At 51.2% G+C, this 25159-nt stretch overlaps 1 protein-coding gene across 1 annotated transcript in view; it reads left to right on the plus strand.

Moving 5' to 3' along the window:
• Positions 1-25159, plus strand: part of PSMD1 (proteasome 26S subunit, non-ATPase 1) — a 244400-nt gene that overhangs the window by 12645 nt on the left and 206596 nt on the right. The window contains 9 exon segments of the mRNA XM_029614980.1: positions 6407-6535; positions 15063-15107; positions 15109-15152; positions 19255-19333; positions 19511-19684; positions 20799-20910; positions 22064-22260; positions 22627-22722; positions 24196-24260. Coding sequence (XP_029470840.1) covers positions 6407-6535; positions 15063-15107; positions 15109-15152; positions 19255-19333; positions 19511-19684; positions 20799-20910; positions 22064-22260; positions 22627-22722; positions 24196-24260 — 941 coding nt within the window.

The following is a 25159-nucleotide window of genomic DNA, read 5'->3' on the forward strand; positions in this document are numbered from 1 at the left end:
TCCTGTCAACACTCACTGAGGTTGGTACCATTAGCTACCTATGGAACTGAACGGATGGTCCCGGCCCAGTTGTCTGTGGCATGGACAGACGGTGAGAGCTGAGGAGAAGCTGCAGACATTTTGTGTATATGTGAGAGCAGCAGGAAATCAGCTCCTCAGTGAGTGTGTTTGGGGCAGAATAGTGGTTCCCGGACACGCAGTCCTGGGGTGAATGTTTTATTTTCCTCGCAGGTAGCACTGCTGCCTTGTACTCTCGCTGCAGGACAAGGAAGAGCTTATAATGTACTGTACAGTTCCCTGTTTCCCTGCCTAATTATTAGAAACTCCTGCTGTTTACGCATGCTTTGAACTGATACCAATTTTTTGTTTGTTGTTTTTTTTAATCAGTTTGGTCTTGTCCCTAACCTGTTTCTGATTATTTTGTTTTTCCAGCATTTGCTGCTATTCTGGGTTTAGCATTTTTGTGTACTGTATTTAATGTTTTATGTATTTTATTAGTTATAGTGATTATTGAATGAATATTTAATTTCATTCTTGTTTTAATTGTAAAAACTAGTTTCCCTGTACGTACCAGGATCAGTCCAGGACACCTGGGTTGTGACTCCGCACCAGTAGATGGAGACAGAGCAAGAGCTGTCGGGCTCACCCATATATGGTCACACTCCTGTCACAGCCCCTCAGTCTTACTCTGTCTCCAGTAGATGGTGCAGGTTTGGTCACAGCCCTGGTCCCTGGGGGTTTTTGGCTGTTCCCTGGGGTTCTCCTTTTGGTTGTTAAGGTTCAGGTTCTTTTCTTTAATTGGAATTTGATTGGTAAAAAAAAAAAAAAAAGAGTTAGGAATTTTTCCTCTTGAGAGGATACATCCCCGCTGGTCCTGCCTCCCAGGGGGGTTTGGAAGGTTCTGAGGGGACCATCCCCCCCTGGTTGAGGCCGCTGCTAGGGTCGAGGACCCGCCTAGGGAAGTAGCAGCGTCGGGGGTGACACCGGGGAGCCCGGTTCACTCACCCCTGCTGCAACAGGAGCCTCAGGACCGTGGACAGCGGCGGTTTTCTTTACAAAAAAAAAAAAAGTGTTTGACTGTTTTTGTTTGTGCCGCGGCTTCTCCTTCGCGCCGGCTCCCCGTTTCTTCAGGGGGGGGGGCCGTCTTCGTCGCCGCCAGCGCCGTTTTTCGATTTCATTTTAAAGGGGCCTTCCTCCCATCGGGGCCGCATGCCGAGGGGATCCGTCTGCCGCGCGTGCTGCTCGGCGCGTTCTCGTCTCTCCCGGGACAGCGTCTGTGCGTCTTGTGCCACCGGGGGCGAAGGTTCGTCGGGGGTCTCTCAGGAGGGCCGATCCCGGGCGCCGCGTTCGCCGCCTCGCGATTCCGCTGCTGCTGACGGCCCGGGGGACCCGTTCCCGCTTAGCGCGGGAACGGTGGCCATTTTGGCCACAGTCAGGGAAGCCACGCGGGCGGCAGTCGCAAATGGCGGCTTGCCTCCCGCGTTTTCGCCACAACGACGTCCCTCGGGGGAAGCCCCTGGAGAGGCCCGGTCCCAAGAGGGGTCCGGGCCTGAAGAGGAAACTGCAGGCTCTGGGTCCTCCTGCTCATCCGATTTTGCGCTACTTTTGCGCAAAATTTTAAAGTATAAACGGAGCAAAAGGAGGCCAAGGAAAGTGAAGGGATCCAGCAGTTCAGCTGGATCCCGGAAGAGGAGATCTTCGGCGGTCTCTGAGAGCCACGCAACGCGGCGAAAGCGCCCTGTGCGAGGAATGCTGCAGGACACGGACTCTGATTCTACCTCCCATGAGGAAGATGACCTGGCCGCAGAGCCCCTGGGGGGGGCCGGCGATGCGACGGATGGGAGTCCTTCTCAACCGGGAGCGGGGAAAGGTACGCCGGCCGTCGAGGGTGATGACCCAAAGTTGGTGCGGTTGTTCCGCAGAGAGGAACTAACCCTGCTTATTCCAGCTATCCTCTAGGAACTGGGGGTTGAAGCGCTGCCGGTGGTACCCCGGCAGGCAGCGAACATGGATCCGGTACTGCTGGGTCTCACGGGTCCAGCAGTAGCTTTCCCCTGTCTGTTTACGGCTTCGGATATCTTGTTCCGGGAGTGGGACACTCCGGAGTTGGGCCTAAAGGTCAGTAAAGCTATGGACAGGCTCTACCCGTTGCCTGAGGGTGCGCTGGAACTTCTCAGACTACCGAAGGTGGATGCTGCGGTGTCCGCCGTGACAAAGAGGTCGATTCCGGTTACGGGAGCTACGGCCCTCAAGGATATACAGGACAGAAAGCTGGAGGTGCAGCTGAAGAAAATCTTCGAAGTTTCAGCATTGGGGGTCCGGGCAGCCATCTGCAGTAACTTCGTAATGCGGGCCAGTTTGAGATGGGCTCAGGTCCTCCAGGCTAATGCAGGTCTCTCGGAAGCGGAGGCCAAACAAGCAGATCGGCTGGAGGCTGCAATAGCGTATAGTGCCGATGCCCTACATGACCTCCTTCGTACTTCGGCCAGGTCCATGGTCTCGGCAGTGTCATGGTCTCGGCAGTGTCGGCCCGTCGGCTTCTCTGGCTCCGGAATTGGGCCGCGGATGGCTCGTCCAAGGCTTCGGAGAGAGAGCATCTTGGGGCGCTGCTGTTTAAAGGGAAATTATTGTTTGGCAAGGAGTTGGACGATTTGATGTTGTCTCTTGGCGAGAACAGAGCTTTCAGGTTGCCTGAGGATAGGGTCAGAGCCCGATCCTCCTTCTCCAACCGAGCCCGTTTCCGTGGTAGCAGGAGGTCACGTCCCCAGAGGTCCGCAGGTCCTTCCTATCGTTCCGGTTCCTCACGGTCGTCCTCATGGACTCAGTCCTTTCGGGGGAAGCGGTTCGGCCGTCAGGGTGGAACCCCGGGGGGCTCGACCTCCAAGGCCTCCCAATGAGATGCGGCCGGTCCATCCCTCGCTTCAGCTTCAGTCGGTCGTTCCAAACGTGGGAGCTCGGCTGCAGTTGTTTGTCAAGGAATGGGCCAAGATAACTTCAGATCAGTGGGTCCTCAATGTGATAAATCACGGTTATGTGTTAGATTTTGCAAGGATTCCATTTATTTCATCGTGCCGAAGAAGGACGGTACTTCACGGCCGATTCTAGATCTCAAGGGGGTAAACAGATGCCTTCGCATTCCACGCTTCAAAATGGAGAGGATCCGGTCGGTGATTGCCTCTGTGCACCCCGGCGAATTCCTGGCGTCCTTGGACCTCACGGAAGCGTACCATCATATCGGCATCCAGCCGTCTTACCACCGGTTCCTCAGGTTCTGCATTCTGGGCAAGCATTATCAGTTCAAGGCTCTTCCCTTCGGGCTGGCCACGGCTCCCAGGACATTCACCAAGGTGCTGGTGGTGGTTGCGGATCACCTCCGAAGAGAGGGGTTCCTAGTACACCCCTACCTGGACGATTGGTTGATTCGGGCCAAGTCCGAGGTCCAGTGTCGACAAGCAGTCAACAGAGTCCTCACGCTCTTGCAGTCCCTGGGTTGGGTTGTCAACCTCAGCAAGAGTCATCTGACACCCACCCAGTCTCTGGAGTACTTGGGGGCCCTGTTCGACACGAAGAGGGGCAAGGTCTTTCTATCCAAGGACAGGGTCCTCAAGCTACAGGGGCAGGTGCGCCGCTTGTTGTCACTTCGGCTTCCCCTGGTATCCAATTACCTGACGGTTTTGGGTTCTATGGCTTCAACGCTAGCTTTGGTCCCCTGGGCCTTTGCTCATCTGCGTCCGTTGCAATCAGCGATGCTTTCCCGATAGAAGCCAGTGTCCGAAGAGTTTCATCTGCCACTCCCGCTCACGGCCCAGCCGCGGGCCAGTCTTCACTGGTGGCTAGAAGCGGACCACTTGACTTGCGGAGTCTTCCTGTTAGTGCCCAAGTGGACAGTAGTAACCACAGACGCCAGTCTCTCCGGCTGGGGAGCAGTCTGCCTGGGCAAGTCGGCGCAGGGCCAATGGCCCTTGGCTCAGACTCAGTGGTCCATCAATCGCCTAGAGACCAGGGCGGTTCGCCTGGCACTACAGTCTTTTCTGCCGCTTGTGCGGGGAAAAGCGGTTCGAGGGTTGTCGGACAATGCCACCACCGTGTCTTATATCAACCGTCAGGGGGGGACGAGAAGTCCACTAGTGGCGGAGAAGGCGCAGCTTCTGCTAGCCTGGGCGGAGCACCACCTCAGCAACATAGCGGCGTCTCACATCGCCGGAGTCGACAATGTTCAGGCAGACTTCCTCAGTCGTCATCATCTGGATCCCGGAGAGTGGGAATTGGCGCCGGAGGCGTTTCACCTCATTTGCGAACAGTGGGGGACGCCACACATGGACCTCATGGCCACATGGCAGAATGCAAAGGCGCCCAGGTTTTACAGCCGTCGGAGAGAGAGAGGGGCCGAAGGAGTAGACGCGTTAGTCCTACCCTGGCCGCTGGACGTACTGCTGTATGTGTTCCCTCCTTGGCCGCTGATCGGCAAGGTTCTTCGTCGCATAGCGCTACCTCCGGCCGAAGTGATCTTGGTGGCGCCAGAGTGGCCATGACGCCCGTGGTTCGCAGATCTCATTCAGTTGTCGGTGGCATCGCACCTTCGTCTTCAAGGGTTGGCAGGGCTTCTTCGGCAAGGCCCCGTTTGTTTGGAGGATGCGGATCACTTCTGTCTCGCGGCATGGCTTTTGAGAGGCAGCGCTTGAAGAAGAAGGGTTATTCGGATGCGGTGGTCGCCACGTTGTTGCGGGCCAGAAAGCAGTCTACTTCTATGGCCTACGTTCATGTCTGGGCAGTCCTTGATGACTGGTGTGCGGAGCGCAATGTGGATCCTATCTCGGCTCCTGTATCCGATATTCTGTCGTTTTTACAGGCTGGTTTGGCTAAAGGTCCTTCGTGTAGTTCCCTTCGGGTCCAGGTGGCAGCACTTGGATGTCTGCGTGGCAAGGGGCGGAAGGGCTCCTTGGCACTGCACCCGGACATTGCACGTTTTTTGAGGGGGGCCAAACATCTCCGTCCTCCCTTACGTCCTCCATGTCAGTCCTGGAACCTCAATTGGGTACTCTCTGCATTGTGTTCGGCTCCTTTTGAGCCCTTGAAGAGGGCAGCCCTCAAGGATCTCACGTTGAAGACGGTCTTCCTTGTCGCTATTGCCTCAGCGCGCCGTGTTTCCGAGTTGCAGGCGCTCTCATGCAGGGAACCGTTCCTAAGGATCTCGGATTCCGGGGTCTCCTTACGAATGGTCCCCTCCTTCTTGCCCAAAGTGGTTTCGGCGTTTCATTTGAACCTGTCCATTGAGCTTCCCGCTTTCAACGTCCGGGGTGCGTCGCAGTCAAGGCTGCGGGATTTGCGGAGGTTGGATGTTCGGAGGACACTTCTCCGCTATCTGGAAGTCACCAATCCGTTCCGTGTAACAGATCATCTTTTGTTCTGTTCTCAGGTCCAAAGCGTGGGGGCATGGCTTCCCGGACGACAATTGCCCGATGGCTCAAGGAGGCCATTGGTTCCGCGTACATAGTACAAGGGAAGCCAGTGCCTGAGGGTCTCAAGGCGCATTCGACCCGGTCGCACGCTGCTTCCTGGGCGGAATCTTCTCAGGTGTCGCCCCAAGAAATTTGCAGGGCGGCTACTTGGAAGTCCTTGCATACTTTTACGCGGCATTACCGGCTAGATGTTCAGAACACTGCTGGGGGTTTTGGAGAGAGGGTACTCCGTGCGGGACTCTCTGCTTCCCACCCTCGGTAAGTTAGCTCTGGTACATCCCAGGTGTCCTGGACTGATCCTGGTACGTACAGGGAAAGGAAAATTAGTTTCTTACCTGATAATTTTCGTTCCTGTAGTACCAAGGATCAGTCCAGGATTCCGCCCGTGCTGCTCTGAGGACATGGAGAGTCCGCTCGTAGGTTTTCAGTGTTTCGGTTTTTCTGTTCTGCTTTCTCGATTGAGAGTTTTGTTCCAGTTGGGGGTTTTGTCGTTGCTCCCTGTTGGGGAGGGATCCCTCTTTTCGTTTGTGTTATCCTTTGCTACTTTGACATTACGTAAGACTGAGGGGCTGTGACAGGAGTGTGACCATATATGGGTGAGCCCGACAGCTCTTGCTCTGTCTCCATCTACTGGTGCGGAGTCACAACCCAGGTGTCCTGGACTGATCCTTGGTACTACAGGAATGAAAATTATCAGGTAAGAAACTAATTTTCCTATAGTTTTTTTTTTTTTTTTTTGGAAAAGCCGTCTGTTTGCTAATATAAACACACTTGTTAAATTGGAACATAAATATGACATCCAATATTACATTACATTTTAAAGTAGTATTTGGGGCATACAGTGCAGCTAGGACTGGCTGGAGCTAAAGCTGCAAGGTGGGTTTGATTTGGGGACCAGGGCGAGTACTTTTTTTTTTTTTTTAAATTTATTTTGTCTTATTTTGCAGACTCAGGAACCTAAAGACCAGATTTCAAAAATGATTACAATTTTAAGTGGTGAAATGGCCATTGAGTTGCACCTGCAGTTTTTGATACGAAATAACAACACAGACCTAATGATCCTGAAGAACACAAAGGTAGGCGCTGCTCCTGTCCCGGGGTCCTCCGTAGGGAGGGCTAAATTGCACCCTTGGGATTCCTTGCCCTGCTTGCAGCCCTTCATCCTCCAGGCTCGCCAAGTGAGCATCCACAAGGGAATGCTCTGTTTCCATCTCTGAGCCCACACTTTCTACCCCTCCGGCTCATACAAGCCTCTCAACTCTTAAAACCCCACCTGCGATCTGCTTTTCCACCACTTTTTGTTGTTTTTGTTGGACTGTAATTTTTTTAAAATCTTTTTATTCATTTTATTGTTAATTGTATTTCCTGTTCATACCCAGATTAGTCCAGATAAGTAGGTTTATGCATCCCTGCTAGCAGATGGAGGCAGAGAACAAAAACTTTGAGGCACTGCTACATAACAGAGCGTGCCTCCTGCAGTGCTTCAGTATTTCTCTGTCTCCAGCAGGTGGTAGAGGTGCAGTCTGATAGTTTAAAAACAAAAAAAAAAAAGATTACCTACTGTTAGGGAGAAGATAGAAGATCTAAAGGACGAAGCTCTCAGAAGTGTTGGGTTCCTTTGTGGGCCATCCCTCTGCTTGAGCAGGGCGAGCGGGAGGTTGCATATCCCCATCCAGACTCGACCCTGAAAGCCAGGGGTCCTGGTTCCCTTGCTCCCCCTGAGGACCTCCCACCCAAGCTAGCCTGTTGCAGCATCCTGGAGCCCCAAAATCAGGAGAGTATGCCTTCGGGTGTTTGTTTCTGAGGAGCTGGAGAGGCTGTATGCTGTTCAGGGCTGCTAGTTTTCCAGCATGGGGCTGTGTCGGCTCAACATCGGGGTGAGGAGGGATTTGCGCAGCTCCTGCTGTCCGTTCAGCACCTGGGACCAGGACAGCGGCCCATTAGCAGCGGCAGCTTTATTTTTTTCTCCTGCTAGGTTTATTTTTAGCAGTGAGTGCCATGCCGTCTCTTGCTGAGTGTGGGAAATCCTGTTGGGCGTGTGGGGGGAGGCACTCTTGCCTCAGTGCGGCCCTTCTCTGCCCTGCCTGTGTCTCTGGAGGTGAAGAAGCCTTGACACAGGCTTCTAGGCGCAGACACTGCACTCGGGCTGCATGCCCTGGGGGAGGGCGGTGTTTCAAAAAGACGGTGGCCATTTTGGCTCCATGTGGCAGGATTCCTGCCATGGATGAGGAAGGCAGGTACTCCCCTCCCGCTTTTTCCTGTGCTGCAGGGGTCAGATGGTGGGGGAGATGTGTCAGCAGGCGCTGCGGAGGACTCTGCGCCCGCAAAGCAGGGGAACCATGGCAGATTTCCCGCAGATTTTGTTTTGCTTATGCATGAGGCCTGTGTCGCCGCTTAGCCACCAGCTCATGCCTGAGCAGCCTCCCTCCCGCAAAGATCGCGTGGCGGGACATGTCTCTGGATGCCCTTTCGGCTCCTGGGGGGGGCTCCGGATCCTGCTCCCTTGGGATCTTTTTTAGATTCTCTCCTCCAAAACCTAGATGGGGGTGTTGATGAGTCCGCTCCAGTAGAGGGGGGACGACCCCCGGGTTTCTTGGCTGTTTCGCCGGGAGGAGTTGGATCCCTTGATCCCCTATGTCCTGGAGGAACTGGAAGTGGAGGCACCAGTCCTCAGTTCGGAGCCAGTTAAGGGGAAAACCAGTAGTCTCAGGGCTGCGTGCCCTGCCCCAAACTTTTCCTTTCCACCCAATGCTTAAGCAGTTGGTCACTCGGGAGTGGGAATCTCCAGACGTGACCCTGCGGGTGGGACAAACTCTACCCTTTACCCGAGGAAGCCTTGGATATCCTCAGGATTCCCAAGGTGGACGCGTCGGTTACTGTGGTCACCAAGCGGACCACCATTCCTGTACGGGAGAGACGGCTCTTAAGGACTTACAGGATAGGCGGCTAGAAGTCCTCCTCAAGCGCATTTTTGAGGTGTCAGCGCTCTGTGTTAGAGCGGCGGTCTGCAGTAGCATCATGCAGCGAGCGACCCTCGGGTGGGTCCAGCAAATGCTCACATCACAGGTGTTGCCGCCAGAGGAAGCAGATCAGGTGAATAGGATGGAGTCCGCGGTAGCTTACACAGTGGATGCATTATATGATCTGTTGCGGGCATCTTCACACAACATGGCCACTGCAGTTTCGGCTAGACAGCTTCTTTGGCTCCGGAACTGGTCCGCGGATGTTTCTTCCAAAACTCAGTTGGGTAATCTTCCTTTTAAGGGAAAATTGTTGTTTGGGGTGGAACTTGACGCCCTTATTAAGTCTCTGGGGGGAGAATAAGGTGTATAAATTGCCAGAAGATAAGCCTAAGTCTTCCAGGCCCTTTGGGGCAGCGCGTTACAGTTTCAAAGGACAGCGCAGATTTCGGCAGTCACGGCTACCCGCTTTTCCCGCCCGACAACAGACTCAGGGAGCTCAGTCTTGGCCTATTTCCTTTCGTGATTGGAGGCCATTTCGGGAGGCTCTCAAGGGGCCACCAGAGGTAAGCAGTCCCAATGAAGGTGTTCCGACCCTCTCCCCGGTTCCAGTGGTGGGAGGTCGTCTCTCCCTGTTTCTCGAGGAGTGGGTCCTCAATATCATCGCTCATGGTTATGAGTTGGATTTTGCCCGCCCGTTAAGGGATTTTTTTCTGATTTTCTCCCACCGGCTCTCTGACCAAGCAAGAGGTAGTCGGGCAAATCCAGAGTCACTTGAAATCCCTGGGGGCTATTGTTCCAGTCCCTCCAGAGGAGCGCAGGGCCGGCAGGTACTGCATCTATTTCGTAGTCCCGAAGAAGGAGGGGGTCCTTCTGTCCAATATTGGATCTCAAGGCAGTCAACTGAGCACTTCGGGTTCCCCGATTTCGCATGGAGACTACAGTCGGTCATTGCGGCTGTCCACTCAGGAGAATATTTGGCCTCTTTGGACCTGACCGAGGCGTATCTTCACATCGGGATATGCGAGCGGCATCAGCGGTTTCTCCAGTTCATGGTCCTGGGGGAGCATTATCAGTTCCAAGCTCTTCCGTTCAGCTTGTCAGGGGAGAATGATGACCTCCTAGGGGGAGGTCTCTGAGTCATCCACTTTTTCTCCAGATTTCGTCCTATTGTTGCACAAGGCTTATTTGGCCCAACAAGCTGCGGGGTGGCACATTTCCAAACAAGGAGTGTCGGAAGGTACACAGTCCAAGAAGAAGTCCAGATTCTTGGGGACTTCTGTGTCTACCAGAGTTCGGCGAGTCCTTCCCACACAGGGGGCGGACAAAGATGACTCCTCTGATTATTTGGCGCATGGTGTGGGTGGAGATAGTCCCCCCGGAGGCAGATCCTTCCCAGAGGCAGAGTTGGGGAACCTCCCGGTGGTGGAAGGAGATAATCCCAAGGTGGTTCGGTTGTTTCACAGGAACGAATTGGGGCCTTTGATTTCCTATGTACTTGCAGAATTAGGCATAAAGGTCACACAGGATGAGTGATCAGGAGGACGTGGACCCAGTCATGGATGGCTTACAGGGTCCAGCGAAGGCTTTTCCATTCCAGAAGTCGGTTAAAATGTTGGTGGTCAGGGAGTGAGATACTCCAGAAACTGGCTTGAAAGTGGGCAGAGCAATGAATAAATTATATCTGTTGCCTGAGGACACTCTGGAGCTCCTGAGAGTCCCGAACGTGGATGTCTCCAACTCGGTGGTTACTAAGAAGACAACTATGCCAGTGTCCAGTTCTGCAGCTTTGAAGGATGTGCAGGACAGGAAGCTTGAGGTCCATCTTAAAAATCTTTTGAGGTGTCTGCACTCAGCAGTGAGCTGCGGTGTGCAGCAGTTTTATGATTCAGGCTGGGCTGTGTTGGCTGTAGCAGTTGCAGGCCGATAACTCCATGTCCTCCCAAGAGGCAAAGCAGGCGGATCGGCTGGAAGCTGTGGTCGCCTGTGGCGCTGCTGCGCTGTATGACCTCATTAGGACGTCCTCTAGGGCAGTGATGTTGGCGATCTCGGCCAGGAGACTTCTTTGGTTGCGGAACTGGTCAGCGGATGTTTCATTCAAGTCTCAATTAGGAGCGTTACCCTTTAAGGGGAAGCTATTCTTTGGAGAGGATTTGGAGGTGCTAATTAAGCATCTGGAGAGAATAAAGTTCACAAGTTACCTGAGGATAAGCCTAAAAGGGCAAGAAGTTTTTCTTCTGAATGCCTTTGGTTTCGAGGGAACAGGCGTTTTCAGCAGGGAAGGTCTTCAGGAGGAACCCAGAGATAGGCCTCAGGGAGGCAATAGTCCTGGAACCAATCCTTTCGAGGCCGGACGCCGAACGGGGATGGCTGTCGCCAGGGAGGTTCTGGAGCCAAATCCTCACAATGAAGCGAGGAATGGGCCAAAATCACTACAGACCAGTGGGTCATAAGCGTGATAAAGCAAGGTTGTGCTTTAGAATCTGCTTGTCCGCTTCGGGACCTGTTCATGATCTCCCCTTGTGCCTCCGTGGAAAAGAGACGGGTGGTGCAGCAGACCCTCAACCGTCTAGAGATACTTGGAGCCGTTGTTCCCGTTCCCTTATAAGAACAAGGAATGGGACGGTACTCCATTTATTTCATGGTTCCAAAGAAAGAAGGGACTTTTCGTCCAATTCTGGTTGTGAAGAAAGTAAACGTTGCTCTCAAGGTTCTTCAGTTTCGTATGGGAACTCTCCACTCAGTCATTGTAGCAGTCCGCAAGGGGGAGTTTTTGGCGTCTCTGAATCTGACTGAGGCATACTTGCAAATAGGAACTCGGCTCGTCCATCAGAGATTTCTGCGGCTCAGAATACTCTGCATTCATTTTCAGTTTTGTGCCCTGCCGTTTGGGCTGGCAACGGCTCCACGGACTTTCACCAGGGTGGTGGAGGCAGCAGCCCTCACGAAGGAGGGAGTGATGGGTGCACCCATATCTGGATGACTGGCTCATTCAGGCAAAGTTGGAGGACCATGGCAGGCAAGCGGTGGATCTGGTGCTGCAGCCCTTGCAATCCCTTGGCTAGATTGTGCATTAGTTCGAATCATCCCGTTTCATCTCAAGTGTTGGAATTTCTGGGAGCACGCTTCGATACCAAACTGGGGAAGGTTTTTCTTACAGAGGAGCAGATTGCTGGAGAGACAGGTGCTCACAGTCTTGGATTACCTACAGGTTCTTGGCTCCTTGGCATCCATGATGGAACTCGTGCGCCTTGGGTGTTTGCTCATATGAGACTTCTACAGGCGACGTTACTTTCCCGGTGGGATCAGTTGTCTGAGCAGTTCCAGCTTCCACTACCGCTTACGGACTCGGCCAGATCCAGTCTCTCGTAGTGGATTGGTTGGGACCACTTGTGTTGAAGGTGGACTTGGGTTTCGGAATGGATGGTGGTTACCACAGATGCCAGTCTCTCTGGTTGGGGAGCTGTCTGTCAAGCCCAGTCAGTGCAAGGCCAGTGATCTGTGGAGGAAGTGTCATGGTCTATTAATTGCTTAGAGACGAGAATGGTGCGGTTGGTGCTGCGTGTGTTTCTTCATAAGAACATAAGACATGCCATACTTGGTCAGACCAAGGGTCCATCAAGTCCAGCATCCTGTTTCCAACAGTGGCCAATCCAGGCCATAAGAACCTGGCAAGAACCCAAAAACTAAGTCTATTCCGTGTTACCATTGCTAATGGCAGTGGCTATTCTCTAAGTGAACTTAATAGCAGGTAATGGACTTCTCCTCCAAGAACTTATCCAAACCTTTTTTAAACCCAACTATGCTAACTGCACTAACCACATCCCCTGGCAACAAATTCCAGAGTTTAATTGTGCGTTGAGTAAAAAAGAATTTTCTCTGATTAGTTTTAAATGTGCTACTTGCTAACTTCATGGAGTGCCCCCTAGTCTTTCTATTATCTGAGAGTAACTAACCGATTCACATCTACCCGTTCTAGACCTCTCATGATTTTAAACACCTCTATCATATCCCCCTCAGCCATCTCTTCTCCAAGCTGAGCAGCCCTAACCTCTTCAGCCTTTCCTCATAGGGGAGCTGTTCCATTCCCCTTATCATTTTGGTCGCCCTTCTCTGTACCTTCTCCATCGCAATTATATCTTTTTTGAGATGCGGTGACTAGAATTGTATACAGTACTCAAGGAGCGGTCTCACTATGGAGCGATACAGAGGCATTATGACATTTTCCATTTTATTCGCCATTCCCTTCCTATTAATTCCTTCCTCTCTTGCACGGCCATCCAGTCAGGATCTTGTCAGAGTGTGACAACAGTGGCTTACATCAACCAGCAGGGTGGTACCAAGGGTCTAGCGGTGGCTCAGGACACTTGGGAGCTAATCCACTGGGCAGAGCAGCAGCAGGTGTTGATAGCGGCTTCTCACATAGCCAGGATTGACAATGTGCAAGCAGATTTTCTCAGCCGTCAAGAGCTGGATCCCAGGGAGTAGGAGCTGTTGGAGGAAGCGATGGCTCTCATCTTTTTCAGGTGGGGCAAGCCCTGCATTGATTTTAATGGCAACTCAGCGAAATGCCAAGGCACCCCGCTTCTTCAGTCACAGAAGAGATAACGGAGCGGAAGGAGTCGACACCTTGGTTCTTCCTTGGCCGTGGGATGCTCTGCTTATTGTGTTTCCACCGTGGCTGCTGGTGGGCAAGAGTTTACGGCGTGTGGAGCTTCACCTGGGAGACACGATTCTGGTGGCCTCGGTTTGCAGATCTGATCAGTCTGGCGGAGGATGGTCCGTTGAGACTCTCATCTACCAAAACCTCTGCACCACAGTCCCAAATTTTCAGGCGGCTCGATTTTTGTCTCGTGGATTGGCTTTTGAGAGGAAACATTTGAGAGAGAGAGGTTACTCTGAGGATTTTATTTCTTCTCTTTAGCAGGCTAGAAAGTCTTCCACCTCCTTGGCATTTGTGAGGGTCTGGAGAGTTTTTGAGGACTGGTGTATGGAGCAGGGGATTGTCCTATGAGAGCTTCAGTTACACACAATCCTTTCCTTCTTGCAAAGGGGGTGGGTGAAGGGTTTGTCCTTTTTAATTCCTTCAAGTGGTGGCATTGAGGCAAGGTGTTTATAGCGTTACACAGTAACCATCTCACAATGGTAAAACATGGAGTACCAATCAGACAATTCCCATGTGACGTAAATTAGAAACTTCAACATAAATTCTTTATGATAAAACGCCTCATGCCTGCGGCTCCATTGCTCCGTGTATGCGCTGTGTAAGCAGCCTCGGCACCTCTTGTCCCTAAACTTCGCTGGGCTACAAAATAAAAAAGCTCACTGACTTTCACCACCTTTAGGATCATAGCCCAGCCTTTCACAGTCTTCAGACTTTCACAGCTCCTTATTTAAGGGTGTGCAGGCAGAAACCTGTTTTGTTTTGATGGATTTTTTTTTTTTGTTTTTGTTTTGTTTTTTCAGTTTAGTGCGCACTAACCGCATGCACTAACGTGTGAGGAAAATTCACGTCCCTGTTGCTTATTAACTCACCAGCCTTTACATCTAGCCAATGGCTCAGTCAGATGATGGCGTTTTATCCTCTGCAGCTGTGAAAACCCAAAGAACTAATCAAAGGGGCACTTGGGATTGGGATAGTGGAAAAGCTTATTTTCAAGTGTCCTTGTCATGATGATGTTTTTTGCTCTGATGCTGTTTGTCCATAATCTCGTTGTCAGCGGGGAAAAGCATGGCAGGATCCAACCGGTCCAGTTTGCTTTACTTTGCATGTCTTACCTGCTGTGTCCCAGAGGAAAGTTTAATATTGCACAATTGATGCGGTCCCTGTAAAACCATTAGATTTAGGGGCTTGCACGGCGGGTGTTTGCTGGAGACGCCTGTTTGGTGCCTGGCCCGTCCAGCAGAGCTGCAGCCCAGCCCAGTGCTTCCCAGCTGACGAGCCTGCACGGCCGGCTGCTTTTCTTATGGAAACGTCAGCCCTCTCTGTTCCCGCAGCCCTGCCCAGTGCACCTGTTCATGCCACCGTGGTAAACGGCTGCTATGAGTTGGTTGTGTCGGAAGGAGGCCACTTTTGGGAGGCAGAAACGTCGGCGTGTAACGCCATAAAGTTTCAGCTTCCATCTGATGGGTTTGGTGTCCTAGGCTGAGGCCCCTCTGCCTCCAGCCTTAGTGGGGGGGGGGGGGGGCCACAGCTGGTAGTTCATAAACAGTTTGAAGAATAAGCTGTAGGGTCGCCACGTTGGTCACAGAGAAATCTGGAGTCCTTTTAGGTTGTAGCAATTTTTAAGGGACTGATGATAGTGTCTATATCTAGTCCAGGAGCTTTTGAGACCTCCAGGCACCACTACTTCAGATCTCCTTTAAAAGGTGTCACAGCCAGCTAATGCTCCTTAAATTAGCTAAAATATGTATATATCTGTGCACAGGCTACTGCCCCAGAAAGGGATTTCCCTTCCTAAAGCCGCTGGTTAGAAATATAATTTTAGATGAGAAATAACTTGAGATTTTGTAGGCGCGATAGTGAGTGGTGTAAGCATTGTGCCTTGTCGTGTTTGGCCCTTTTTTCTAGCTATCCTAAAGGCCCCCGGGGTGCCGGGGAGCGTCTCTATTCCACTGATGCCACCTCTTTATCTCTTTACAGGACGCGGTGCGGAACTCGGTGTGCCACACGGCGACTGTCATAGCGAAACTCCTTCATGCACTGCGGGACCACCAGTGACCAGTTTCTCCGGTAAGCGGGGAAGTGCTTCAGGCATGGGGGGCGCTGGAAGTGTGCGTGGCTGGGGGAAACCCCCCCCCCCCACTGCTACCGTAGCGTTTATTATAAAATGATCAGCTTAATTACTGGAGATGATGATGATCCTTGGGGATTTGCAAATACAGAGATTTTATATGGAGCAGTTTTCAAAAAATCCTTTCCCGGAGTAAAAACCGATTTACCAGGGTTCAAAGTGTTGTTTGCAAATTATCCAGCCTCAAGCCATCTAAAAGCAGGAATGGACTTCCACAGCATGTGTCCTCTTTAATGGGGTTAAACAGAGGGGTTCCCCAGGGCTTTTTTAGCACGCGTGTTTGATGGTTTTTTCCCCAGATAAAATGAACCTGTTGGAAAAGCAGCAGCAGCCAAGGATGTGGCCACGTTCTAGTGCAGGTGTATTATGCTATATTTGAACGAGGGCATTTTCTCTTTGAAAAGTTGTGTAAAGCGGGCATGCACTTTACACCAGTGCTGGCTGTTTGAAAGTTTCCCTCATGAAGCAAGAGGTCTGTCTTGTGCAAGCTGGCTTAAAAGGGATGTTATTCTGCCTGGTGTATCACGAGTAACTTCCCAGCTGTTAGAATAAGTGGGGAAGCGTCATGGAATAATGGGGCTTGGTTTTTAGGCCACTTGTCCCTGCTGATTTGTGCCAACCAGTGCATCCTCTTCAAGCTGAGAAATCCATGCAATAAATGTTTGGTTTTGTGTGGTAGATTGCACTGAGACTCCCTGTACGTGCCCGGATGAGTCCAGACTCCTGGGTTTTGCCTCCCTTCCAGCAGATGGAGACAAAGTTTCACTGACACTGCCACATAACCTGGTGTGCCACCTGCAGTCTCTCAGTATTTCTCTGTCTCCAGCAGATGGTAGAGGTGCAAAGCCTGCAGTGTGAAACTAGGTTAAAAAAAAAAAAAAAGATTGTTAGCTTCTTGAAGATTTCCTCCCAGGAGGTTGGTAGGTCTTGGTGGGCCATCCCTCCTGGTTCTGAGGTGGGGACCCTTATTTTGCTTGGTCCTTTCCAGCTGGGTGTAGAAATCTGATGGAGCCAGTTCCCTCTCCCCCAGGAGGACTTGCACAGCCTGCTGCCATTCTTCAGTTACAGGGAAGTGGTTTTTGTCTTTTCTTGTAAAGTTTAAATTAAAAAAAAAAAAAGTCCTTTTGCTTTCCCCAGTATTCGGTGAGAGAGCGGAGCTGAAACCTGACGTGGGCTCGGCGTCAGCAGCTCTTGCAATTTGAGCTCCTCGGGCAGTTGCTGCGCTCGCGGTCAGGGCAGGCTGAAGGCTTGCTGCGCGACTGCAAATGCACCGTGTGCACGCCTCTCGCGGGCTGGCCTGTGTTTCCCCCATGCCTCTCTGGGGCAAAGGGTAATTTGAGGATGACCACGGCGGCAGTATCAGGACGGCAGCACAGGCTTGGTAGGTCCTCGGGTGCATTGGGGGAAGCAGAGGGTCCCGATTAGTTTGGGTACAATGGCTGTTTTTGTCTTCCTTCGCAGCTGCTTCTGAGGCTGCGGTGGGGAGGGGTTCTCCCTCTGCCACTGTCCCTGGCTGATGAGAGCCCCGTAGAGGGCCAGGGGGCCCGGGGAACTCAAGGGAGGATGAGGGTCTCCTGGAGGAGGCTTCTGATGATTCTATAACCTTCTCACCAGATTTCGTCTTGTTGCACAAGGCTTATTGAGGCAGCATGGGTCCAAGCAGGGGGCTTTGGTAGGTCCGAGGTCCAGGGTTTCTTGGACTACTGGGGCTGTAAGGGTTCGGAGAGTCCTTGGGAGGCCCGCACAGGCGAACGTGGTGGATGAAGCCTCTGATGATTTGGAGGACGGAGCTCCGCGTGGACCAGACCCTCTTGACACAGATCCTTCCCTAGGTGGTCAAGATCCAGAGGGAGGGGCTGGGGAAAGCCCGGGTGTGGAGGGAGCTTATCCAAAGGTGGTTCATCTGTTCCACAGGAAAGAGTTGGGACCCCTGATCTCCTGTGTCCTTGCGGAGTAATCTGATCAGGAGGATGTGGATCCGGTCATGGATGGCTTACGAGGTCTAGTGAAGGTTTTTCCTTACCATAAGTCAGTTAAAAGGTTGATGATCAAGGAGTGGTGTATGTGAGGGTCTGGAGAGTTTTTGAGGATTGGTGCGTGGAGCAGGGAGTTGACCTTATTCGAGCATCTATGGAGCATATTCTGACCTTCTTGCAAAGGGGGTTGGTGAAGGGTTTGTCTTTTAACTCCCTCAGAGTTCAAGTGGCGTCTTTGGGCTGTCTTCGAGGCAAGGTGCAGTGGGCAGCTCTAGCTGCACATCTGGATGTGGTGCGTTTTCTCTGAGGGGCAAAGTATTTGCGTCCTCCGGTTTGGAAGTTGTTTCCCTCTTGGAGCCTTAACTCTGTCCTTAAGAGGATGTGGGTGGCTCCATTCAAGTCTCTTAGAAGGGCTACTGTGAAAGATGTCACCTTAAAAATGGTTTTCTTGGTGGCAATTTGTTCTGCTAGAAGGATCTCAGAACATCAAGCCTAGTCATGTAGGGGTCTTTTTTTTTTTTTTTTGAGGATTTCGAATTCTGGAGTCTTGTCGAGAGCAGTTCCTTCCTTCCTTCCTTCTGAAGGTGTTGTCATTTCACTTAAGTCAATCTGTAGAGCTTCCGACCTTTCCAAATTTGGATGCTACAGCACCTCGCGCGAGAGAGTTGAAGATCTTGGATGTAAAGTGGGTGTTGTTGCGGTATCTTAAGGTCACTAATAGCTTCCAGTTGTCGGATCATGATTTTGTGCCATGGAGTGGTGCAAAAAAGGGTCATAAGGCGTCAATCCACGATTGTGCAGTGGTTGAAGGAAGCCATAGGTTCGGCATAGATCTGTTAGGGTCGTCCTATCCCTGAGGTGTTAAGGGCTCATTCTACTCATTCTAGGCGGCCTCCTGGACTGAATGTCAGCAGATATTGCCACAGGAGATTTGTCAGGCAGCTACTTGGAAGTCATTGCGCACTTTTGCCAGGCATTACCGTTTGGATGTCCAGGCCCCAGAGGCCATGGGCTTTGGTGAGAGTGCACTTTGAGCGGGACTCTCGCAGTCCCACCCCATTTAGGGAAGCTTTGGTACATCCCAGGAGTCTGGACTAATCTGGGTTTGTACAGGGAAAGGAAAATTGGTTCTTACCTGCTAATGTTCGTTCCTGTAATAGCACAGATCAGTACGGAATCCTGCCCAGTTGAGGCATGGAGAGTTGGAGAGTCTGCTCGATCTGTTGAAATTAGTCTGAAGAATAACACAGGGTTTATTTAGTTCTTCACGTTTTTTCAATATTGGTAAGGTTATCTATTATAAGTATCCACTTCCCCCTGCTCGTTCAGGGGTATATTAACTCATTATTAGTGTTTGCGTTGTTGGTATCTTAGCTTGGGTACTTATCAATACTGAGGGACTGCAGGAGGCACACCAGGTTTTGTGGCAGTGTCAGCGAAACTTTCTCTGTCTCCATCTGCTGGAAGGGAGGCAAAACCCAGGAGTCTGGACTGTTCTGTGGTGGTACTACAGGAACGAAAATTGGCAGGTAAGAACCAATTTTCCTATAGTGCAGCAATCTAGTCTGGATCAGCCCATGACTAATGACAACTTCTAGAGTCTAGTTAATATTGGTATTAGCTGAGGACTTGCCCACAGGGACAACTACTGTAACTTTGATGTTAAGCCTTTTGAGTTGTGCAGAATAAGGTCAGAAAAGCAAGGCCTGGGCACGGAGCAGCATTTCTTTCTGGCAAACAGCTGTGGGACAAACTGGCGCAAGCTCCTGATGTTAATCTGTCAGTCTAGATTCAAGCGGGTTCTCAACTTTTTTTTTTTGTGTCTCACTGAGGATAAATTGCTGCCTATAAAGCAGGTAAATAAGAAGCCGCCTTGAAGACATTCAGTCTCTCTGATACTTTTTAGCATTTCTTAAGGGACAGAGCTCTGCTCCAGAGTAAAGCTGTCTTGTCATGCCGCAGTCTGCTTTGTGATGGTGGGGGTTAGTCGTGAGGTCACTTGGTGGTGGTTGCTGGTAATCTCTGTCGTACTGCTTGATGATACCACAGGCTCTCTTTCTTGCAGAGATAATCTGGAATGGTTGGCAAGAGCCACAAACTGGGCCAAATTTACCGCTACAGCCAGCCTGGGGGTCATACACAAGGTACAGTAAAGCCGTCGGCCCTGCAAGTCGTGAGGGAGGAGGGAACACATCTCTGAAGGTTGAAACAATTGGGGATTAATTGGGAAGAGTCTGGTACCCATCCCAGCAGAGCGTGGCTAGGAAGCCCCAGCCAGTCTCTTGAGTACCTGAGTGCTGTCTCTTTCAATGACTTTTCAGGGCCATGAGAAGGAAGCGCTGCAGCTAATGGCCACCTACTTGCCCAAGGATACGTCTCCTGGCTCAGCCTACCAGGAGGGAGGAGGGCTGTATGCACTGGGCCTCATTCATGCCAATCACGGTGGTGACATAATCGATTACCTGCTTAATCAGCTAAAGAATGCCAGTAACGATGTAAGCGTTAAATCCTCCTTTGTAACTCTGCCACATGTTCTCCCTTCTTTCTCTTTTGGCTGCTAGGCACTGGTTTTCTCCTCTGTCCAATGCTAAGTACTTATAGCAACCTGTAGTGGCCAAGGATTAAGAACATAAGAAATTGCCATGCTGGGTCAGACCAAGGGTCCATCAAGCCCAGCATCCTGTTTCCAACAGAGGCCAATCCAGGCCACAAGAACCTGGCAATTACCCAAACACTAAGAAGATCCCATGCTACTGATGCAAGTAATAGCAGTGGCTATTCCCTAAGTAAACTTGATTAATAGCCATTAATGGACTTCTCCTCCAAGAACTTATCCAAACCTTTTTTGAACCCAGCTACACTAACTGCACTAACCACATCCTCTGGCAACGAATTCCAGAGCTTTATTGTGCGTTGAGTGAAAAAGAACTTTCTTCGATTAGTTTTAAATGTGCCCCATGCTGACTTCATGGAGTGCCCCCTAGTCTTTCTATTATCCGAAAGAGTAAATAACCGATTCACATCTACCCGATTCACATCTACCCTCTCATGATCTTAAAGACCTCTATCATATCCCCCCTCAGCCGTCTCTTCTCCAAGCTGAACAGTCCTAACCTCTTCAGCCTTTCCTCATAGGGGAGCTGTTCCATCCCCTTTATCATTTTGGTTGCCCTTCTCTGTACCTTCTTCATCGCAAATATATCTTTTTTGAGATGCGGCGACCAGAGTTGTACACAGTATTCAAGGTGGGGTCTCACCGTGGAGTGATAGAGGCATTATGGCATCCTCCATTTTATTCTCCATTCCCTTCCTAATAATTCCTAACATTGTTTGTTTGCATTTTTAACTGCCACAGGACCTCCCAAACATGAATAGAAGATAGTGTGCTGATGCAATTTATCTGAAGCCCATAATGATGCTTGAAGTACTGTAGCTCAGCCTGTGTCACCATGGGAGCAGCAGTGCACTCGGACAGATGTGTCCGGGCTTTGAGCGTGGGTGTGAGGATTTCAGCAGTGCATGCTGGGAATGGGTGTGAGGCAGACCTGTGGATGTTACCGAACATGAAGCACGGTGCTTTATCTTTTTTCCTCTCCTGTCTCCTTGCAGATTGTGCGTCACGGGGGCTGTCTGGGCCTGGGGCTGGCTGCAATGGGCACTGCCCGTCAGGATGTGTATGACCTACTAAAAACCAACCTGTACCAGGACGATGCTGTCACGGGCAAGTAATGCTTAGAGTACCAGTAGCAGTATAAACAGGAGCTAAAAGTGCTTTGTTATTCAGGAAGACTTGGGGTGAATGTGCCTGGTAGCACAGTTCTGGTACCTGACATTCATGAACGAAGGAACATAAGCAGAGTAATCCCAATATCCAGTATTGAGAGGTGAGATCCCTGTGCATGATTGGGACTCCCTGTAGGTCTGGGGCCATGGCCTCAGAGCTGCCCACCTTGGCGAGTCTTGGATTTTGGGATCATTGTTGGTCCAGTGTGAGTCAAAGCTCAGGAAGTGAGGTTAGTATCCAGGGATGATGAGTCCAGGAGCTGCTGGCAGAAACGCAGAGCGATTCTCCAGTGAACGGGAAAAGTCAAACATGAAGTCTGAAGGCTATAGTTATTAAAATTAAAGACCATGCCTGGCCCGATGTTTTGGTGGCTGTGCTGTGCCATGTGCAAGCACGTGGTTTGATTTGCTGGGGTGGGGGATGGAGGGGCAGGGAAGTCATGGTCAGGGGCTATGATTGCAGATCTCTGGAAGGAGCCTAGCACCATCCCTGCAAAGACCAGACAAGGTGGGTCGGAGGTGAAATGTAAAATAGGGGAATATTTCCTGTTTGATGTTTTGTGTCCTTTTTCCATGTTTTTGGATTGAGTCGGTTGTACCTTGTTTGGGGCTGTGGTGATTAAGTGTGGAATAAAAGCCAACAAGATTGATAAAGGGGGCTCATGGGGCCAGAATCCCAGTCCTAGAGGCCCAAAAGAGCAGAGGTTTAGGTGGTGGAGACCAGGGCAGTATCTGAATCCAAGAAATCATGGGATAAAGACAGGGATTGATGGAAATTAGTTGGGTGGATGGACCATATGGTCTCTTCCTGCCGTCGCGTTTCTCTGTTTCTAGGAATCGGGGGTGGGCCTGCAGGAAGTTCCTGGGCACCTGGGCAGCAGACATTTAGTACTCGGGGAGGGAGAAGGAGGGTGAGATGCTTATATATTGCTGGCACTCTGTGTTTTGCTATTTTAGGTTTGTCTGCGTGTGTGGGATGTGATATTGAGCTGAAGGCTCCTCTGTAATGTTCCCCCCCTGGAAATCTTTCTTGTCCTAGAAGCACCCTTGGCAATGTTCCCGTAAAGTGAGCTTTGCTCTTTGCCATGCAGGAGAGGCGGCAGGCCTAGCCCTTGGCCTGGTCATGCTGGGATCGAAGAACGCCCAAGCGATTGAGGACATGGTGGGGTATGCGCAGGAGACGCAGCACGAGAAGATTTTGCGGGGCCTTGCTGTCGGCATTGCTCTGGTGATGTACGGCAGGATGGAGGAGGCAGATGCACTGATCGAGTCTCTCTGCAGGGACAAGGTTTGTTGCTTACGTGACCTCCTTCTCTGCTGCTCTCTCTTTTAATACTTTGTCTGGCCGCCGACTGAGCCTGTAAGAGCGATGCCGAGCCCTCTCCAGCAGCTGTGAGCGCTACTTCAGCAGATTGGAATCCAAGTGCGAATTGGACCTCTGGTCTCCTGCTGCTACCACCACCAGCCTGGCTTAAGTGCTTATCATATTTTGTAGGAAATGTGTGTAAAGTACCAGACACTCTTTCCTTTCCCCAGAAAGCTGATTAATTCTTTCCTGTTCTCAGTGCCTGGGTGGGACAGGATGGAAGCGCTCTCTCTCTCTTTGCTTGGCCTTGCCCTAGAACTAACGAGCTCTCGCTGTCTGTCCTTCCAGGACCCCATCTTGCGTCGGTCAGGGATGTACACCGTGGCCATGGCCTACTGCGGATCTGGCAACAACAAGGCAATCCGACGCCTGCTGCATGTGGCTGTGAGTATGATGTGGCGTTTCCAGAAATGGGTGGGAAGCCGTCACTCTGTGCTGGAGTGGGAGGACGTCTGAGAGCCTTCTGAAGTCCAAGTGGCTTGGGGCTCCTTGCAGGCCGTTGCAGTAAATCTGCCGTCTCCCAGCGAGCAGAGAGGGTAGGAGGAATCCTTCGTGCGAGCTGTAGTGGGTTTGCAGCAGGGAGTACTCGTGCTCGGCTTGTTGAGTGCTCTGTGTTCGGGACGGTGGTAGCAGCCACTGCTGTCTCAGCTGGCACTCGCCGATACCCCGAGAGGAGCTCTGCAGGCCGGAGAGAGGGAGAGGTTCCCCGCCTCGTTTTCCTTAGATTTCTGGCTGCTTTTATGCTTGTGCAAGTGATGATTCCAGTTTAGAAAGAATAAAGTTGTACAACCCCGCCATGGATGTTAAATTTTGTATCTATAATTCACTATGAGCTCGCATTGAAATGGAACTAAATAAACTTTGGTCGCCCAGAAGGGAGCTGCCGTGTCACTGCTGACATGACTGCCTTTAGTGGTATAGAGAGAGGTTTGTAGTGCTGTGGCAGTGAAAGAGTTAAGGGTTAAACTCTGTCTGTCAGATGCTGGTAGGGTAGCATCTGCTCACTTCTTCAGTAGATCAAAATCAAGTTGTGGGTTTTTTTTCTCCTCTCTGTCCATTGGACAGAAGAAAGCAAGGTTCCTGTTTTGGGGGGGGGGGGGGGGGGTCTTTGCTTCCAGTGAGGGCTGGTAGATAAAGGAGAGAGAGTACAGTTTGATTTTCAGTAGCCAAGAAGAAGAAAACGTATTGTACGAGTAAGCAGAGCCTGGAGGATGGGGGGTCCTGGAGGGAGTTTGTCACGCTAGTTTTCATGTCTTTCCAGGAGCCCTGTGCCGAGTACACGCATGGCTTTTATGGACCTTTCCCCCTTTATGTGTGTCTGAACCTCTCACCCCCATCTGTTCCTGGCCATGAGTTGTTCCTCTGCTGCCGGCCTCCCAGATCTCCTAAACCTTGGTGAAATCTGCCAGGCTGGAGCACCTTTCACGCTTATGGTCTGACGCTGGAATGCTCTACTCGCTGGTTTTTACCTCATCTTAAGCACAATCCGAGCCAGGCAGAGCAAGTCCTAAGCATGGGGGAAGCTCCCCTTTCCTGGCAGGATGCTACTGACCCCTTTCATGAAGCAAAGTTTGGGTGTAAGCAGGCCTAGCGATTTGCTGTATCTCATGAGCATCTGGTTCCAAGCAGTCTGGTGCCCTTCAGAAAGATGTTTGTGATTATAACTCGCCCCTCTCTGAAGGCTTAAGGCACGTTTAACGTGAGTTCAGCTCTCGGAAAGTATTCTAGCGTGGCTCTCTGCCGGGTCACCAGCTATGCCTCTGGCGGGATGGGGGTGTCAGTGTGTGCTTTCTAGCTGGGAAGCTTTCCCAGGCTGTTTGTTAGCTGCTCCTTACGTCTCGTCTTTCTTTCTTGTAGGTGAGCGATGTGAATGATGATGTGAGGAGGGCCGCCGTGGAGTCTCTGGGCTTCATTTTATTCAGGTACGCCGGGTGCTTTACGGTACCTTCCTCTCATTTGTTGGGTTCAGCAGAACATGTTTATTTGCCGTTGGTGAGTGCTGTTGGGATTGGGATGGCTGCTTCCCCGCAGGGCCACAGCTCTGGCGAATGTCACCGTGTGGTTTAGTGACCGCCCAGCACCAGGCCACAGCTTCAGCCTGACGGCTAACGTTGGGAGCTCAGGCGTTGTCTCGTGTGTCTGCTCACACATCTTTAGCCAGGTGAGGCTGGGAATACCTTCTCTAGGCTCCTGCCTGGAGCGGCTGCAAGGAATAGGTTTGTGGTGATAGGGAAGGAGGTTGGGTTACAGTGTGATGGCTTTGTGGTAAATAAGAGCTGTCTTGGTTATGGCCAGTTCTGCATGAGACAGTACTGACGGAGTAACCTGCAGAAGCTAGGACGGCTCTCTGCAAAAATAGGGTTCATTTATATCTTCGCAGTTTGTTTTCCATATGTTTTTACATTGTGGGTCCTTCAGGGGCCCGTTTTGTCTGCAGCCCTGTTTAATATTTGACACCCCCAGCACTGTGTATTTGCTGTAGGTCCAGGTTACCCCCCCAGATTTGATGGGTGCGCTGTTTCTGTGACTGGGACTACAGTTCAAGTCAAGATGGTGGTTAAACATTTGAGGGTCTGTTTTGACTCGCATTTTAAGTTTTCATTCACAAATTCAATCAGCGTTGAAGTCTGGGTTTCATAAACTGCGAACTCTGCGGCAGATAAGAAATGCGTTGGTTTGAAGCAGTTTTCAGACTCGTGTCCGTTTGTGCTGCCCACGATTGAGTTCTGTAAGACTTTATATATTAGCAGGCATTGCAGAGATTGCAGGATTCTGCTGCCCGGCTGGTGCTAAGAGGTTTGTTTACCTCTCGGGGGATAAG

The sequence above is a fragment of the Rhinatrema bivittatum genome, chromosome 9 (genome assembly GCF_901001135.1).
Source record: "Rhinatrema bivittatum chromosome 9, aRhiBiv1.1, whole genome shotgun sequence".
NCBI classification, from domain to species: Eukaryota; Metazoa; Chordata; class Amphibia; order Gymnophiona; family Rhinatrematidae; genus Rhinatrema; species Rhinatrema bivittatum.